At 47.0% G+C, this 18,684-nt stretch overlaps 2 protein-coding genes across 8 annotated transcripts in view; both read right to left on the bottom strand.

Moving 5' to 3' along the window:
* Positions 1-482: 482 nt before the first annotated feature.
* Positions 483-8,593, bottom strand: npas4l (neuronal PAS domain protein 4 like). 5 transcript variants are annotated; one of them, XM_079855698.1, is made up of 9 exons: positions 8,377-8,593; positions 8,169-8,230; positions 7,254-7,417; positions 6,845-7,059; positions 6,375-6,471; positions 5,933-6,152; positions 5,486-5,595; positions 4,071-4,206; positions 483-1,819 (listed from the first exon to the last, which is right to left on the bottom strand). In XM_079855698.1, the coding sequence occupies exons 2-9, from the start codon at positions 8,222-8,224 to the stop codon at positions 1,102-1,104; spliced, it is 1,716 nt and encodes a 571-aa protein (XP_079711824.1). In that variant the 5' UTR covers positions 8,225-8,230; positions 8,377-8,593; the 3' UTR covers positions 483-1,101. The 5 variants fall into 5 exon arrangements, with proteins under 5 accessions (XP_079711824.1, XP_079711825.1, XP_079711826.1 ...); XM_079855699.1 differs by having other exon boundaries at positions 6,845-7,047; XM_079855700.1 differs by having other exon boundaries at positions 6,845-7,023.
* Positions 8,594-14,469: 5,876 nt separating this feature from the next.
* Positions 14,470-18,684, bottom strand: part of klhdc3 (kelch domain containing 3) — a 53,378-nt gene continuing 49,163 nt past the window's right edge. For 2 of the 3 annotated variants that reach the window (XM_079854837.1, XM_079854838.1), the window contains exon 11: positions 14,470-15,817. In XM_079854837.1, coding sequence (XP_079710963.1) covers positions 15,751-15,817 — 67 coding nt within the window. In that variant the 3' untranslated portion in view covers positions 14,470-15,750. Of the gene's footprint in view, positions 15,818-15,849; positions 15,912-18,684 lie in introns of those variants that run through there. The other variant, XM_079854839.1, reaches the window with a different exon arrangement.

Here is an 18,684-nt window from a genome sequence, read left to right as displayed (position 1 = left end):
GAACACACAAAACCCCCATGAACATACACAACACCCACGAACATACACAACACCCACGAACATACACAACACCCACGAACATACACAACACCCACGAACACACAAAACCCCCATGAACATACACAACACCCACGAACATACACAACACCCACGAACACACACAACACCCACGAACACACACAACACCCACGAACATACACAACACCCACGAACATACACAACACCCACGAACATACACAACAGAGCAGAGTAGCAGTAAGCGTGCAGAAAGAGGGTTACATACACTATATGGCAAATCTCTGCCTGATGTTTTATTTTGTTGCAAAATGTTACTTATTATTGTCCAGCTCTAACCTGATAAATGCGACTATGAGACATGAAGATATTATAAACATCATGATTTTGCGTGTATATATACAGTGTATATATTAAACAGGACTTGTATATATATTATGACTGACCAAAAAACAGACCACAGTTTTACTTCTCTTAACTTTATTTACATTACATACAAAAATAGAAACAGAGCAAGAATATATAAATAAGCTCTAAACATTATAGATTATTCTGACAGTCGGCGAGAGAAACTTTACATTCATTCGTGGAGTCAGATTTCTGTTCAAGTACAGAAAATAAATACAGTGATTTGATGAGGTAGATTCAGTTCAGTGCAGCTTATTATTGAATCGTTTACAACAACATCTAAACATCCTTAAATCAAGATACATTTACTGGAGAACCAGAATGACTGAAGATATTAAGTCTTGAAAAACTGTTTAAAACAAGAACAAATATCTACCAATGGAGACAGAAAATTAAACTTCAAAATCAAGATTATTTTAATGACCCCATCAGCAGATATTTTTCAAATCATTTGCGATGTGGTTGTAAATGTTAAGACTTAAAACAATTCACATAAAACACTGCAGCTTTATAAATTATTCTTGAGAAATGACGAGAAATCTGCTCTCACCAACACCTCATCAAATCTCCACGGAAACCAGCCACTGGTTGCCATGGCAATATGCCATACTGGGTTACTAGAGTAAGTCACGGACTTCAGTTAGTGTGTATTCTTCCGTAAGCGTCACATGACCGGATCTATTGTATGGCGGCGTATAGGCAGTGCTGGAGCTGCGAGGGGCCGTCACACACACACCCTGAGTGTCTGACCGCAAGCCCGTCACACACACACCCTGAGTGTCTGATCACGTCCAGATCCCGCAGGATCCCGTCGATCACCGTCTCGTCCAGCAGTGGCCAGTGTGTGTCCAGTGAGCGGATCTGATGGGCCAGCAAGTGTGTATGTGTGTCCAGTGTGCTGGAGTCCGGCGGGCCGTAGAGGAAGTGTGTGTGTGTGTCCACGGAGGGCGAGGGCTCCGGCGTCAGATCCGGCCCGAACAGGAAGTGCTCCGGGATCTCGCTCGCGTCCAGCGCAGGCACACACACGGGCACCCGGTGAGAGTCCGGCACACACACGGGCACCAGGTGAGAGTCCGGCACACACACGGGCACCAGGTGAGAGTCCGGCACACACATGGCAGGAGCGGCGTCGTCGTACGGATGAGACGCAGCAAACACTGGCGGGCAGAAGCGCGAGTCGCTCACCAGCTGCTCCAGAGCACTGAGGCCGGAGGACAGGAAGTCGTCAGACAGGAAGTCGGAGGAGTGGCAGGAAGTGGGGCTGTATGGCGGCGTGGGGAAGAAGCCGGTCTCCGAGCTGCTCCCGGTCTTGATCCGTATCTCTCCTGCCGTCGGACCCGGAGACACCGGAGTGCTGCCGTACAGCTTGTGTTTGAGATAAACGGCCTCTGTTTCACTGCAGACGGAAGATCATGAGTTACTGAGACACACACATCTCACATCACATCTTTCACATTTCTTCTTACTTGCAGGACAGAAGCTCTGTAGAACAACTGTGTAATTATTCCTCAGATTCTGTAATCAGTAGTTGTGGGGTTCCACAGGGTTCAGTTCTGGGGCCTATATTGTTTTCTTTGTAGAGGTTACCACTCAGCTTTATTTGTCAAAAATATAATGTTGCGTATCATTGTTATGCAGATGATACTCAACTATATCTTCCATTGAAGATGATGATGATGGCACTGCATTAAATTCTTTGATGAATTGCTTGAGAGAAATTAAACTATGGATGGTACAGAATTTTTATTTATATATATTGGTCATCTCAAACATCCCTTTTAAAGATCCCTAAATCTCAGCAAAAGTCCAAAGGGGATCGTGCCTCTTCAGTTGCTGCACCGCCTCTGGAATAACCTGCCTCCGGATATTAATAACCTGCCTCCGGATATTAATAACCTGCCTCCGGATATTAATAACCTGCCTCCGGATATTAGATGTTGCACTACATTGGCTGTTTTTAAATCACGGTTGAGGGCGTATTTAGTGCTTGCCCAGGCTTATGGTTGAGCTAGTAGTTGAGTGTACAGCGCATCCGGAATGTATTCACAGTGATTCACTTTTTCCACATTTTGATATGTTACAGCCTTATTCCAAAATGGGTTAAATTCATTATTTTCCTAAAATTCTATAAACAAAACCCTATAATGACAACGTGAAAGAAGTTTGTTTGAAATCCCTGGCGCTCAGCTCTAGGAAGAGTCCTGGTGGTTACACACTTCTTCCATTAGCGGATGATGGAGGCCGCTGTGCTCATGGGGACCTTCAACGCTGCAGACATGTGTCCGTACCCTTCCCCAGATCTGGGCCTCGATACAGTCCTGTCTCTGAGGACAGTTCTCTGGACTTCATGGCTTGGTTTGTGCTCTGACATGCACTGTTAACTGTGGGAGCTTATATAGACAGGTGTGTGCCTTTCCAAATCATGTCCAACAGGTTTCCCACAGGTGGACTCCAATCCAGTTGTAGAAACATCTCGAGGATGATCAGTGGAAACCGGATAAACTTGAGCTCAATTTTGAGTGTCGGTTTTTATTTTTAATAAATTTGCAAAGATTTCAAACAAACTTCTTTCACATTGTCATTATGGCGTATTGCTTGTAGAATTTTGAGGAAAATAATGACTTTAATCCATTTTGAAATAAGATTTTGTTATATTATTAATATAACAAAATGTGGAAAAAGTGAAGCACTGTGAAAACTTTCCGGATGCACTGTATCTTGTTTTACTGTTGACTTGCATTTTAATTGTATTTTGGTTTGGTGTGGTGTTTAAGTAAGGGATAATGTACATCCAGCCGGTGGTCTTCTCTAACTAACCCGACGGGGTAACGAGGACCCCGACGCGAAGCGGAGAAGACGGTTTATTCTGAGATAACAACCGGCTGGATGTACATTATCCCGCTTATTACACGGCTACTTGCCACATCAGTAAATTATTAGACACAAAATATTGATCTATTATTTTATTAGCTCTTTAAACACAAAGCTCCCGCGGAGAGAGCAGTTTCAGCGGCAAGTTCAAACTAGACAAGCTTTTAAGAGATACGGTTTACAGTCATAACACTTATTACACAGCATTTCACCTCATAAATAATTATGGAGATCAGAGATATTGATTTCAGATTAAACTGTTTTAAAATCGTACCTGTTTGTATCTTATAATCCAACAGTGAACAAAACAATAGTCACAAAATGGCCGCCGCTGCGTTAGTGTGAAACAAGAGAGAGCGAGTCCACGATACTGGATGGCATAATTACATAACTGTACACAAAATATTGATTCGATTGAGCTTTAATACTTTATTAGCTCACCAAATGCAAAACTTCCACAAAGAAAACCAGTTTCTAGCGAGTGTATAGCGCTGCTGACCTCAGTGACCCGGATGAGCCTGTGTTTCTGTTCTCAGCGGCTGTTATCTGGGAATAACTTACCACGGGCTGGCGCTATTGACCAATCAGAATCAAGCATTCCACAGAGCCATGTAATAATGTTGTTTGTATTTTTGGCTATTTATGCTGTTGGAATATTGTTTTAATGGAAAGAACTTTGGCCAACTCACGTTGTTTTTAAACGTGCGATACAAATAACCTAAACTAAAGCTGTGTGAGTAAAGCGAGCAGGAGAAGATGAAGATGAAGATGTTCACCTGATGACGTGGTTCGTGCAGGAGATCGACTCTTTGGCTGCTCCTATAGTTGCACAAGCGTAGATCCAGATCCAGGACAGATCCCTGCGCTGCAGTCGCACCAGCATCTGTGTGTGTGTGTCGCCCTCCTCTCGCACTGCAGGACCAGATCCAGAACATCAGCTGATCATTACATCACAGCGGGTCTAAGGTTTGGGCTTTAAAGGGATAGTTCACCCAAAAATGAAAATTCTGTCAGTAATTACTCACCCTCATGTTGTTCCAACCCCGTAAGACCTTCGTTCATCTTTGGAACACAAATTAAGATATTTTTGATGAAATCTGAGAGCTGGATCACTCCTCCATAGGCTGCTAGGTGACCGAAACTTGCTGGCCCAGAAAAGTTATTAAAGAGATCGTTAATATAGTCCAAGTGACTCCAGTGGCTCGATCTTAAGTATATCAAGCGACGAGAATACTTTTTGTGCGCAAAAACAAACAAAAATAACAACTTTATTCCACTATTCATTTCCTTCTCTCTGGGCCTCTAGTTGGTTCACGTAGTGTTTTTGCGCAGCGCGTCTGTGTTACACGTCACCACGTAGGCTCACTATTGGCCGAAGCTGGTCATGTGTGTGATGCGTCTGATGACGTGTAACACAGACGCGCTACGCTAAAACACTACGTGAACCAACTAGAGGCCCAGAGAGAAGGAAATGAATAGTGGAATAAAGTCGTTATTTTTGTTTGTTTTTGCGCACAAAAAGTATTCTCGTCGCTTGATATACTTAAGATTGAGCCACTGGAGTCACTTGGACTATATTAACGATCTCTTTAATAACTTTTCTGGGCCAGCAAGTTTCGGTCACCTAGCAGCCTATGGAGAAGTGATCCAGCTCTCAGATTTAATCAAAAATATCTTAATTTGTGTTCCGAAGATGAACGAAGGTCTTACGCGGTTGGATCAACATGAGGGTGAGTAATTACTGACAGAACTTTCATTTTTTGGTGAACTAACCCTTTAATGTTTGTGAAAAAGTCTCTTCTGCTAATTTAGTTGATCAAAAATACAGTAAAAACAGTGAAATATTATTCCAGTGTAAATCAGCGTAAAGTGTAATTTATTCCTGTGATCAAAGCTGAATGTTCAGCATCATTACTCCAGTCTTCAGTGTCACATGATCCTTCAGAAATCACTCTAATATGAGGATTTGAGGATCAAGAAACATTTATGATTATCATTATGATTAATATTTTTGTGGAAACCGTGATATGTTTTATTTTTCAGAATACTTTGATGAATAGAAAGTTCAAAAGAACAGCATTTATTTGAAACAGAATTGTAACATTATAAATGTCTGTACTGTCACTTTTGATCTATTTAATGCATCCTTGCAGAATAAAAGCGTTTGTTTCTTCCTGTTTGTGGGACTCACGGAGTGTCGTGTGGCAGCGGGCGGCGAGCGTGATGTCATCAGGGTGCAGGAGGCTGTACCACGATCGGCCAATCAGCTCCTCCGCTGAGAAACCCAGGTGGAAGAAGACACTGCGGAAACATAACACACCTTCATTTAACACATCAAATCCCTCATGTCTTAATAATGACGTCTTGGTGTCCGAAAAATAAAGTGATTTTGTGCTTAAAAAGGAACAAATATCTGCCAATGGAGTCAGAAAAATAAACTTTATTCAAAGAGAAAACGAGATTATTTTCTGACTCCACTGACAGATATTTGTTCTTTTTTAAGCACAAACTCACTTCATTTTTCATTAAACAAGTCTTAATATCTTCAGTCATTTTATATCTTGATTTAAGAATGTTTAGATATTTTAGCTGGAAACGAGACAGAAACACTGAGGAAGAAGAAGAGGTGTGTGTGTACCTGCAGGGGGCGTGCGCGAGGCTCATGTCGGGCCGGTGGAGTGTGTGGAGTGTGTGGAGTGTGTGGAGTGTGTGCAGATCCTGCAGTCTGTCGGCGGTGGGCGAACAGAGAGCCACGAACACACAGGAGTTCAGGAACCGTCCCTTCACCAGCATCGAGCCGCAGCCGTGCCGGAGCCGGAAGGCCTTGGAGGAGCGCATCCGACACACCAGACTCCTCTCTGAGACACACACACACACACACACACACACACATCAGATCTGGATCCGGACACACACATGCAGGAGAACGCTGTGATCCGACATACACACACACGCACACATGCAGGAGAATGCTGGGATCCGACACACACACACACACACACACACACGCACACACACACACACACACACACACGCACACACACACACACACACACACACACACACACACACACACACACCTGTGGAGTCGTCCGGATCTCTCAGAACCAGCTTCAGCGCTTCTGCATCTCGACTGTCCATCATATCACAGAGCGAGTCTCCCTGAAGCACATCCACCTGTGAGAACAACACACACACTTACACACACTCACCATAACCACTGAGAGTGGAGAGATAATGATCTTCACAACGGAAGTGAATCAATCAAAACTGACTTTATCTGGACAATAACTTTATCCTAGATCTGCTGTAAAGCCCAATCTCTATTACTGTAATCTCCCGTTCTCACTGTAAAGCTGCTGTGAAACTCTATATTGTGTGAGTCAGCTTTATTTCTACAGCGCTTTATACAGGACAGATTCACAGCAGCTTCACAGTGATAAACATGCAAACTTCGTCAAATCTGAGACTAATTCGGATTCATGTGTAAAGCAGCTCTACAGAAGTCATATTCAGATAATTCAGTTCATATGAAACAACAGAAACTCACCATCGACAGGCCGAGATATTCTTCCACGTTCTCGGACACATACAGCAGTTTCCCCTCTTTGGTCAAAGCAACAATAAATCCAGGCAAGGCTTGAAGAAAGCTCTCGTTCAGAGCACAACCTCCACCGATGTCCTCAGCAACACCTGGACCAACACCTGGACCAACACCTGGATCAACACCTGGACCAACACCTGGACCAACACCTGGATCAACACCTGGATCAACACCTGGACCAAGCAGAGATTCAGACTCAGATCTGAGATGGGAGTGAGTGTGTGTGTGTGTGTGTGTGTGTGGCTGTGTGTGTGTGTGTGTGTGTGTGTGTGTGGCTGTGTGTGTGTGTGTGTGTGTGTGTGTGTGTGGCTGTGTGAGTGTGTGTGTGAGTGTGTGTGTGTGTGTGTGTGTATACCTGTGAGCAGAACACTCTTCCTGATGAAGGTGCAGATAAGGGCCATGGAGTGCAGGTACGACAGACGCTCCTGATCCTCGGATCCGATGGGAAGAAGCTCCCGAAGGCTCCGGATCTCAGCGTTGATCAGATCCCGACGTGCTTTAGATGCTCCTTTAGTGGACCTGCAGCAGAACACACACACACGTTCAGACAACATCTGCAACCAACAGTTTCTCATTCAGAGCCTCAGAAGAACCCAGGCCATCAATTATGGCAAAACATGCATTCGTTGCTTTTCTTTCCCCTCTGATTAACTCATAGATTTCAGCAGTTATTATTATGAAGGATCTGTAATCATCCTGTTCGAGAGACACTGAGCCGGTGTGAGAGACACTCGCGTTATAGAGTCACACACACACACACACACACACACACACACACACACACACACACACACACACACACTCCCTAAAGCTCACTGAGTTGTAAGTACAACAAACACTCACCCAGCGAACAGGAACATTGTGTCAAGGCTCTTTCAATGTTATGAACAAACGTTCTTCCAGTAAATAGAACATAAGTGTTCTCTAAACGTTAGCACACACATTATTTATACATCGTTCATGGAACGTTTTTATGAAACATTTTAGTGCGCCGTTCATCTAATGTTTCACTACTTGTTACAGAGAACATTAAAAAGTAACGCTCCCATAATGTTTCCAACGATCAAATTAAACATTCCGTTATTCTCTTCTCTTACGTTCACATAACCAAGAAAAAGCATTCAGAGAACATTCAGAAATTACTTCAAAACTTTCTTTGAACAGATTTTTGTAAGCTAGGAAACTAACAGCTGACGTCATTACATGCAGCACAATTTCATCAAGATGTAAATATGAACGCATCATAGCGGTGCGCGTGCACGAGACTGACCTGAAGCGTTTAGACGCGCGTTGACTCCGTCTGACGCTCGCGACGCTCATCCTCATCGAGATCTGGAGCAAAAAGCCCATGTGAAACAGAGGGAAAAGATTTCTCGTTCATTCATTGATGTTGAATAAAACATCTATAACATGCAAAACCGATGATGTCAGTGTTAGTATAAATTGAGTTAGAGTTAGAGTTGTAGAGCTCGCCTCACCTCTGACCGCTGAGTGTGTGTGTGAGAGAGAGAGAGTGTGTGTGTGTGTGTGTGTGATCCGCGAGTCTCGTGTTTATATAGTCTCGAGCTCAACCTGAGACCTGAGCCAGAAACACTCAGCCGTGACGACACGAGGAGTGACCCGATATTTATAGCGCGAGAGTGTAAAAATAACCAGTGACATCATCACAACAAACAAACACACACACACACACACAGATCATTAATAGTAAGTGTTCGTTATTCCACTCTGACTGTTATCTAAAAACAATATATCATGCATTTCATCAGGTTTGAACATCTTTCAAGCTTCATGCAAAGATTCACAGTGTGTGTAGTTTGTGTGATTTAAGGCTGGAATGCACTAAAGTAATCAGAACAGAACTGGCAACTTTGTAAATGTTTAGAGATTATAACAGGCCATCACACACTAGCAGACATTCACATCAAACTCGCGCATGACAAATGAAAACGTGTTTTAAAATCAGAAGATCACACGTTTGCCTGGAATCACACACTGAAGTTTAATGAAGTCAGAGTCCATCAAACACAGGAGATTCTCTGCAGACTGACTGTTAATCACAGGATAAATCTGTGCAGAAGTGTGTATTCCAGCCGTCAGTGTGAGATTAGCAGAAGCTGAAGACGTCTTGCAGTCGGTGTGTGTTTATTGTGCACCGCTCGAGCTCTGGGTTTAGTGTGCACCGCTCTGGGTTTAGTGTGCACCGCTCGAGCTCTGGGTTTAGTGTGCACCGCTCGAGCTCTGGGTTTAGTGTGCACCGCTCGAGCTCTGGGTTTAGTGTGCACCGCTCTGGGTTTAGTGTGCACCGCTCGAGCTCTGGGTTTAGTGAGCACCGCTCTGGGTTTAGTGTGCACCGCTCGAGCTCTGGGTTTAGTGTGCACCGCTCGAGCTCTGGGTTTAGTGTGCACCGCTCGAGCTCTGGGTTTAGTGTGCACCGCTCGAGCTCTGGGTTTAGTGTGCACCGCTCGAGCTCTGGGTTTAGTGTGCACCGCTCTGGGTTTAGTGTGCACCGCTCGAGCTCTGGGTTTAGTGAGCACCGCTCTGGGTTTAGTGTGCACCGCTCGAGCTCTGGGTTTAGTGTGCACCGCTCGAGCTCTGGGTTTAGTGTGCACCGCTCGAGCTCTGGGTTTAGTGTGCACCGCTCGAGCTCTGGGTTTAGTGTGCACCGATCGAGCTCTGGGTTTAGTGTGCACCGATCGAGCTCTGGGTTTAGTGAGCACCGCTCGAGCTCTGGGTTTAGTGAGCACCGCTCGAGCTCTGGGTTTAGTGAGCACCGCTCGAGCTCTGGGTTTAGTGTGCACCGCTCGAGCTCTGGGTTTAGTGTGCACCGCTCGAGCTCTGGGTTTAGTGTGCACCGCTCGAGCTCTGGGTTTAGTGTGCACCGCTCGAGCTCTGGGTTTAGTGTGCACCGCTCGAGCTCTGGGTTTAGTGAGCACCGCTCGAGCTCTGGGTTTAGTGTGCACCGCTCGAGCTCTGGGTTTAGTGAGCACCGCTCGAGCTCTGGGTTTAGTGTGCACCGATCGAGCTCTGGGTTTAGTGTGCACCGCTCGAGCTCTGGGTTTAGTGTGCACCGATCGAGCTCTGGGTTTAGTGTGCACCGCTCGAGCTCTGGGTTTAGTGTGCACCGATCGAGCTCTGGGTTTAGTGAGCACCGCTCGAGCTCTGGGTTTAGTGAGCACCGCTCTGGGTTTAGTGTGCACCGATCGAGCTCTGGGTTTAGTGTGCACCGATCGAGCTCTGGGTTTAGTGTGCACCGCTCGAGCTCTGGGTTTAGTGAGCACCGCTCGAGCTCTGGGTTTAGTGTGCACCGCTCGAGCTCTGGGTTTAGTGTGCACCGATCGAGCTCTGGGTTTAGTGAGCACCGCTCGAGCTCTGGGTTTAGTGTGCACCGCTCGAGCTCTGGGTTTAGTGAGCACCGCTCGAGCTCTGGGTTAAGTGTGCACCGATCGAGCTCTGGGTTTAGTGTGCACCGCTCGAGCTCTGGGTTTAGTGTGCACCGCTCGAGCTCTGGGTTTAGTGTGCACCGCTCGAGCTCTGGGTTTAGTGTGCACCGCTCGAGCTCTGGGTTTAGTGTGCACCGCTCTGGGTTTAGTGTGCACCGCTCGAGCTCTGGGTTTAGTGTGCACCGCTCGAGCTCTGGGTTTAGTGTGCACCGCTCTGGGTTTAGTGTGCACCGCTCGAGCTCTGGGTTTAGTGTGCACCGCTCTGGGTTTAGTGTGCACCGCTCGAGCTCTGGGTTTAGTGTGCACCGCTCGAGCTCTGGGTTTAGTGTGCACCGCTCTGGGTTTAGTGTGCACCGCTCGAGCTCTGGGTTTAGTGTGCACCGCTCGAGCTCTGGGTTTAGTGTGCACCGCTCGAGCTCTGGGTTTAGTGAGCACCGCTCTGGGTTTAGTGTGCACCGATCGAGCTCTGGGTTTAGTGTGCACCGCTCGAGCTCTGGGTTTAGTGAGCACCGCTCGAGCTCTGGGTTTAGTGAGCACCGCTCGAGCTCTGGGTTTAGTGTGCACCGCTCGAGCTCTGGGTTTAGTGAGCACCGCTCGAGCTCTGGGTTTAGTGAGCACCGCTCGAGCTCTGGGTTTAGTGAGCACCGATCGAGCTCTGGGTTTAGTGAGCACCGCTCGAGCTCTGGGTTTAGTGAGCACCGCTCGAGCTCTGGGTTTAGTGTGCACCGCTCGAGCTCTGGGTTTAGTGAGCACCGCTCGAGCTCTGGGTTTAGTGTGCACCGATCGAGCTCTGGGTTTAGTGAGCACCGCTCGAGCTCTGGGTTTAGTGTGCACCGCTCGAGCTCTGGGTTTAGTGTGCACCGATCGAGCTCTGGGTTTAGTGTGCACCGATCGAGCTCTGGGTTTAGTGTGCACCGATCGAGCTCTGGGTTTAGTGTGCACCGCTCGAGCTCTGGGTTTAGTGTGCACCGCTCGAGCTCTGGGTTTAGTGAGCACCGATCGAGCTCTGGGTTTAGTGTGCACCGATCGAGCTCTGGGTTTAGTGTGCACCGCTCGAGCTCTGGGTTTAGTGTGCACCGCTCGAGCTCTGGGTTTAGTGTGCACCGCTCGAGCTCTGGGTTTAGTGAGCACCGCTCGAGCTCTGGGTTTAGTGAGCACCGCTCGAGCTCTGGGTTTAGTGTGCACCGCTCGAGCTCTGGGTTTAGTGAGCACCGCTCGAGCTCTGGGTTTAGTGTGCACCGCTCGAGCTCTGGGTTTAGTGAGCACCGCTCGAGCTCTGGGTTTAGTGTGCACCGATCGAGCTCTGGGTTTAGTGTGCACCGCTCGAGCTCTGGGTTTAGTGAGCACCGCTCGAGCTCTGGGTTTAGTGTGCACCGATCGAGCTCTGGGTTTAGTGAGCACCGCTCGAGCTCTGGGTTTAGTGTGCACCGATCGAGCTCTGGGTTTAGTGAGCACCGCTCGAGCTCTGGGTTTAGTGAGCACCGATCGAGCTCTGGGTTTAGTGAGCACCGATCGAGCTCTGGGTTTAGTGTGCACCGCTCGAGCTCTGGGTTTAGTGAGCACCGCTCGAGCTCTGGGTTTAGTGAGCACCGCTCGAGCTCTGGGTTTAGTGAGCACCGCTCGAGCTCTGGGTTTAGTGAGCACCGATCGAGCTCTGGGTTTAGTGTGCACCGATCGAGCTCTGGGTTTAGTGTGCACCGCTCGAGCTCTGGGTTTAGTGAGCACCGCTCGAGCTCTGGGTTTAGTGTGCACCGCTCGAGCTCTGGGTTTAGTGAGCACCGCTCGAGCTCTGGGTTTAGTGTGCACCGCTCGAGCTCTGGGTTTAGTGAGCACCGCTCGAGCTCTGGGTTTAGTGTGCACCGCTCGAGCTCTGGGTTTAGTGTGCACCGATCGAGCTCTGGGTTTAGTGTGCACCGATCGAGCTCTGGGTTTAGTGTGCACCGATCGAGCTCTGGGTTTAGTGAGCACCGCTCGAGCTCTGGGTTTAGTGTGCACCGCTCGAGCTCTGGGTTTAGTGAGCACCGCTCGAGCTCTGGGTTTAGTGTGCACCGCTCGAGCTCCGGGTTTAGTGAGCACCGCTCGAGCTCTGGGTTTAGTGAGCACCGCTCGAGCTCTGGGTTTAGTGTGCACCGCTCGAGCTCTGGGTTTAGTGAGCACCGCTCGAGCTCTGGGTTTAGTGTGCACCGATCGAGCTCTGGGTTTAGTGTGCACCGATCGAGCTCTGGGTTTAGTGAGCACCGCTCGAGCTCTGGGTTTAGTGAGCACCGATCGAGCTCTGGGTTTAGTGAGCACCGCTCGAGCTCTGGGTTTAGTGAGCACCGCTCGAGCTCTGGGTTTAGTGAGCACCGCTCGAGCTCTGGGTTTAGTGTGCACCGCTCGAGCTCTGGGTTTAGTGTGCACCGCTCGAGCTCTGGGTTTAGTGTGCACCGCTCGAGCTCCGGGTTTAGTGAGCACCGCTCGAGCTCTGGGTTTAGTGAGCACCGCTCGAGCTCTGGGTTTAGTGTGCACCGATCGAGCTCTGGGTTTAGTGTGCACCGATCGAGCTCTGGGTTTAGTGTGCACCGCTCGAGCTCTGGGTTTAGTGTGCACCGCTCGAGCTCTGGGTTTAGTGTGCACCGCTCGAGCTCTGGGTTTAGTGTGCACCGCTCGAGCTCTGGGTTTAGTGTGCACCGCTCGAGCTCTGGGTTTAGTGTGCACCGCTCGAGCTCTGGGTTTAGTGTGCACCGCTCGAGCTCTGGGTTTAGTGTGCACCGCTCGAGCTCTGGGTTTAGTGTGCACCGCTCGAGCTCTGGGTTTAGTGTGCACCGCTCGAGCTCTGGGTTTAGTGTGCACCGCTCGAGCTCTGGGTTTAGTGTGCACTGATCGAGTTAGAATGTACATTTAAGAATGTTTAGATATTTGTGCTGGAAAACAAGACAGAAACACTGAGGAAGAAGAATGTGACGTCGAACATCAGATATTCATCTACGTGTGTTTGTCAACGTCTCAATTATAACAAGTTCCTTTCCATTTAGGATTAGACGAATCTCGAATGAAAGAAAACCAGATTTTTATGCTACGATACATGGAAAGATTGCGTGATCGGACTGGAGCAATCATCCGTCAGAGGAGAATCATCAGTCGTTGGCGTTGGACTCCATCGAGCGGCTCAGGTCAAAACAACCCGAGCTCATGACACGACATTAGCTTTACTGACACGACATGAGTTTAATGCTGTGTTTGGGTCTGGAGAAGCTCGTCCCCAGAGAGAGATTGAGCCCAGACGCCCCGTGGCCATTAGCGTCGAGCTGAAGCACAAGTTTAAGCGTCCTGTGAAAACGAGGAGGCCAACAGGTGTGTTTCGTCCGATCACAGTTCCTCAGGCTCTTAACCTTTAGCTTTCACAACCTCTGCTCAATAGAAGCCCATTAAGGTCACGTCCACCGAGAGATCGGCCGAATCAATCACGCTTCGAGCGAGAGAGCAGAGACACGTCACCGAGAGCCTTACCCTGATCATGACGGACCCCTGAGATGAAGAGAGTCTGTGCTGAGATGAAGAGAGTCTGTGCTGGACATCAGACGGAGGAATGGGTCTGTACTGGGAGAAACTTCCAGGATGATCCTGCAAAAAGGCCAAACTAAAACTCTGTGGATTAATACACTCAAGTCAAGTCACCTTCAGAATACAGCGCTTTAACAATATAGATGTTTCAAAACAGCTTTACAGTGATAACTGGAGATTACAGTAACTCAGATTGTTTAGGCTTTACAGCAGCTCTAGAATAAAATGATTGAACTTTAAGTTATTCTGTAGTAAAGATCATTAGTTATTAACTTAGGGGCCACTAACACACACCGTTCTAACAGAAAACAGAAACTTTTAATGTGTTCTGGCCTTTCATTCACACAACAGTGTTTCGTGCTCGAGAACACACACTCCAATGTGCAAGTTGTGAAAAATTTTGAAAAACGTGATCATCTCCGTGTAAACTTCAAAAAAGTTAATCTGAGGGAAAAAAAAATATATATATTATAGAGGAATAAGTTTTATTTAATCTCTTCTTCTCAAAATTGTTCAAATTGAACTTGATGAGCTTTTTATATAGACACACTTGTCTTATTCCTGTACATTTAAGCAGACAAAAGGCAAAATTATCATCAACTTTATTGTTTAGGAAATTCAAAAGATTCCATTGAAAACCCGTTTACAACATTGATCGAGTCGTGACTTGTGGAAAAGATTCATCCGCCACTGAGGAATCATGTGTCGTTTCCAAACGTCAACAGCCGGAGGGAAAGACTCCGAACCGCAGCGTTCACACCGATCACAACACAAGCTTTCCTTCGTTTCTACTTTAGCATGTTAGCAACACCATCGTGGATCTGAATGACTCTTTAAAGCAGCACGTCACTAACCCATCATCCATCCCGTCTGTCAGCTACACATCAGTGTGAAAATGCACTTGATTTGATTTTAGGACTTCATGTTTTCGCCAGGTCATTCTTCCTGACGAGGGGAAACGGTTGAGGAAAGTTGCAATATTCATTATGACAGTTTGGTGTCGGATATTCAAACAATAGAATCTCTAATAAAACATATTTCAAATCCAGTCCGAGCAGAGGCCATTAAAACTGTGTGTGCTTCGACTCGAGAGCTTGTGAAGATCTGAAGTGACCAGAGGAACATCAGGCACTGGACGAGACGCCGGAGAGTCCCACGGGAATAAAGCATGAGCTTCAGCTTTGGCACCATCATATCTATCAATACCAACACTGAGACCGCTCGACAGTCCAGATCTGATGGATGTTTGCAGGCTGAGGACATCCAGACTGTCATTTCAACGCTGGGTTTGTGGAAGAAATTCAGATTCAGATTCATTCCCGTTTGCTGGAAAACCCTCGAGGTGTTTATTAGATCGTGCCGATTTGCTCTGAAGTGAAACATCTTTCGCTGCCATTGAGTAAATGAGAAAACATACTGTAATCTTTCACAACATCATGTCTTTGAGTCTGTAAAGACGGAGAGTTTTTCCGTGCGGATCCTGAGGGACGCACGCATGCAGAGGGAATCTTCTCCTGTCTATTGATTGTGGAGTTTTATTGTCAGAAGCATTGTGGGAAAACAGAAAGGATGGTGTGTGTCTCCTCTGATATGTGCGGAGCGTAACGAAAGTCTTGCATATAAACCAGCAATCTGAACACACAAGCAGAGAAATGACAGATTACAGGTTAAATGACCTTCATTTCACCCCAGATTCTCATTAAAACACTGTAACACTGATGAATAATTGGACTGGTTTAAAAGCGTGAAGGTCCGTTTCTCCGCAGAAGTTCAACAGTGGCGAATCAAACTGGGAAAAGGCCTTCGCCACAGCAGGACCGATGGAGAACTGGGATCCGGATCCACACGTGAAGAGACTCCGACGGGTCAGCCGTGAGACGAGAATATGGGCCGACTGATGTTACTGTTCGTGGTCATGGCCGTCAGCTCCCACCTGAGAACACACACACACACACACACACACACACACACAGTTAGAGGAGAATATGGGCCGACTGATGTTACTGTTCGTGGTCATGGCTGTCAGCCTCCACTTGAGAACACACACACACACACACACACACACACACAAACACACACACACACACACACTGAGCGCAGGCATGCTAAAGGGATTTGTGTCCCTGCAGGAGGCCGGATGTGTGCCGGCTCTCGTTAGACTCATTAAGATAAGACGCCACTTGACCAGTTGTGTTCTCCATCACTATCAGACGAGCGTCTCCTACACACACACACACACACACACACACACACACACACACACACACACACACACACACACACCAGCTCCAGTTAAACACACACACCTTCAGAAACAGGCCTTAAACAGCAGCACACACACATCACGTTCAGATTCTGGATTCAGAGAGTCATTATCAGAGATATTCACATCTCTACATCAGCTACTGTTTATGGCCTGTTTGTCTTTATGTTAGATAAGATTAAAACTGTTATAAAACTAATAGTTCTGACTACTGAACTAATAAATCTGACTGCAGAATTAAATAAAGCTGCAAACAGCCAATAAAGAGGCCGAACACAAACCAGGCATGAGATATGAACAAATCACAGCAACTGCAACAACAAGTCATTACAGAGAACTGTAGTCGAAATGCCTGATAAATCTTAAATAGAATCACTAGTCATTCGATTTGAGAGTTTGGTGTCAATATAAGCGTTGCATTGTTACAGCCTCAGAGTCTTGATGATGTGTTAAACGATAACGGTTTAGTTTTTAACACAAAATCCATACATTTTTCCTGGCAAGGTCTGGAGATGAACTGCTGCCCCAAAACTCTGTGAGTGCCTTCAAGGCATTACGATGAAAACACAACCAAACACCAATGTGTTCATAAAATACAGCATTTTATGACAAACTCCACTTTGGCGTGATCTTCGTCAGATTTGTTTGCATGTTATTCCAGGATGGTTTGACGAATCAACTGAATTCCATGACTTATTGTAGGCATGGTCTGAAGATGATCTGAACAATGGTCTCGGAGGAGCTTGAAATTTCTGAATACTGTTTTTGACGGAAACGGACATCATAGGGTGCATTCGAACCGAGGGATCGGAGGAAAAAATAGTTGTGTTTCTATGCCTTCAGACAGTTGGTTGCACTAGAGGGATTGAGTGAGAGACTAACTATAGCATCAGTTCAGACTGTCCTCTATCTGTGTGACATTCAGAACCTCCCCACAGATGTGTCTGACCACTCATAAAACTACTGACTACAGAACCGACGAGCTACTGGAGTGCTTCAGGGCTCAGTGCTGGGACCGCTTCTCTTCTACATCTACATGACATCACTGGGATCTGTCATTCAGAAACATGGTTTTTCCCATCACTGTTATCATCTAGCTACTGGAGTGCCTCAGGGCTCAGTGCTGGGACCGCTTCTCTTCTCCATCTACATGTCATCACTAGATCTGTCATTCAGAAACATGGTTTATCCCATCACTGTTATCATCTAGCTACTGGAGTGCCTCAGGGCTCAGTGCTGGGACCGCTTCTCTTCTCCATCTACATGTCATCACTATATCTGTCATTCAGAAACATGGTTTATCCCATCACTGTTATCATCTAGCTACTGGAGTGCCTCAGGGCTCAGTGCTGAGACCGCTTCTCTTCTCCATCTACATGTCATCACTAGTGTCTGTCATTCAGAAACATGGCTTTTCCCATCACTGTTATCATCTAGCTACTGGAGTGCCTCAGGGCTCAGTGCTGGGACCGCTTCTCTTCTACATCTACATGACATCACTAGATCTGTCATTCAGAAACATGGCTTTTCCCATCACTGTTATCATCTAGCTACTGGAGTGCCTCAGGGCTCAGTGCTGGGACTGCTTCTCTTCTCCATCTACATGCCATCACTAGTGTCTGTCATTCAGAAACATGGTTTATCCCCATCACTGTTATCATCTAGCTACTGGAGTGCCTCAGGGCTCAGTGCTGGGACCGCTTCTCTTCTCCATCTACATGTCATCACTAGATCTGTCATTCAGAAACATGGTTTATCCCCATCACTGTTATCATCTAGCTACTGGAGTGCCTCAGGGCTCAGTGCTGGGACTGCTTCTCTTCTCCATCTACATGTCATCACTAGATCTGTCATTCAGAAACATGGTTTATCCCCATCACTGTTATCATCTAGCTACTGGAGTGCCTCAGGGCTCAGTGCTGGGACCGCTTCTCTTCTACATCTACATGACATCACTAGATCTGTCATTCAGAAACATGGCTTTTCCCATCACTGTTATCATCTAGCTACTGGAGTGCCTCAGGGCTCAGTGCTGGGACCGCTTCTCTTCTCCATCTACATGCCATCACTGGGATCTGTCATTCAGAAACATGGCTTTTCCCATCACTGTTATCATCTAGCTACTGGAGTGCCTCAGGGCTCAGTGCTGGGACCGCTTCTCTTCTCCATCTACATGCCATCACTGGGATCTGTCATTCAGAAACATGGTTTATCCCCATCACTGTTATCATCTAGCTACTGGAGTGCCTCAGGGCTCAGTGCTGGGACCACTTCTCCTCTACATCTACATGCCATCACTAGATCTGTGATTCAGAAACATGGCTTTTCCCATCACTGTTATCATCTAGCTACTGGAGTGCCTCAGGGCTCAGTGCTGGGACCGCTTCTCTTCTCCATCTACATGCCATCACTGGGATCTGTGATTCAGAAACATGGCTTTTCCCATCACTGTTATCATCTAGCTACTGGAGTGCCTCAGGGCTCAGTGCTGGGACCGCTTCTCTTCTACATCTACATGCCATCACTAGATCTGTGAT

This window comes from Squalius cephalus (assembly GCF_949319135.1).
Source record: "Squalius cephalus genome assembly, chromosome: 21".
In the NCBI taxonomy this organism is placed as follows: Eukaryota; Metazoa; Chordata; class Actinopteri; order Cypriniformes; family Leuciscidae; genus Squalius; species Squalius cephalus.
Note: the sequence above shows the minus strand (reverse complement) of the source record. Positions and strands in the feature narration are given on the sequence as shown.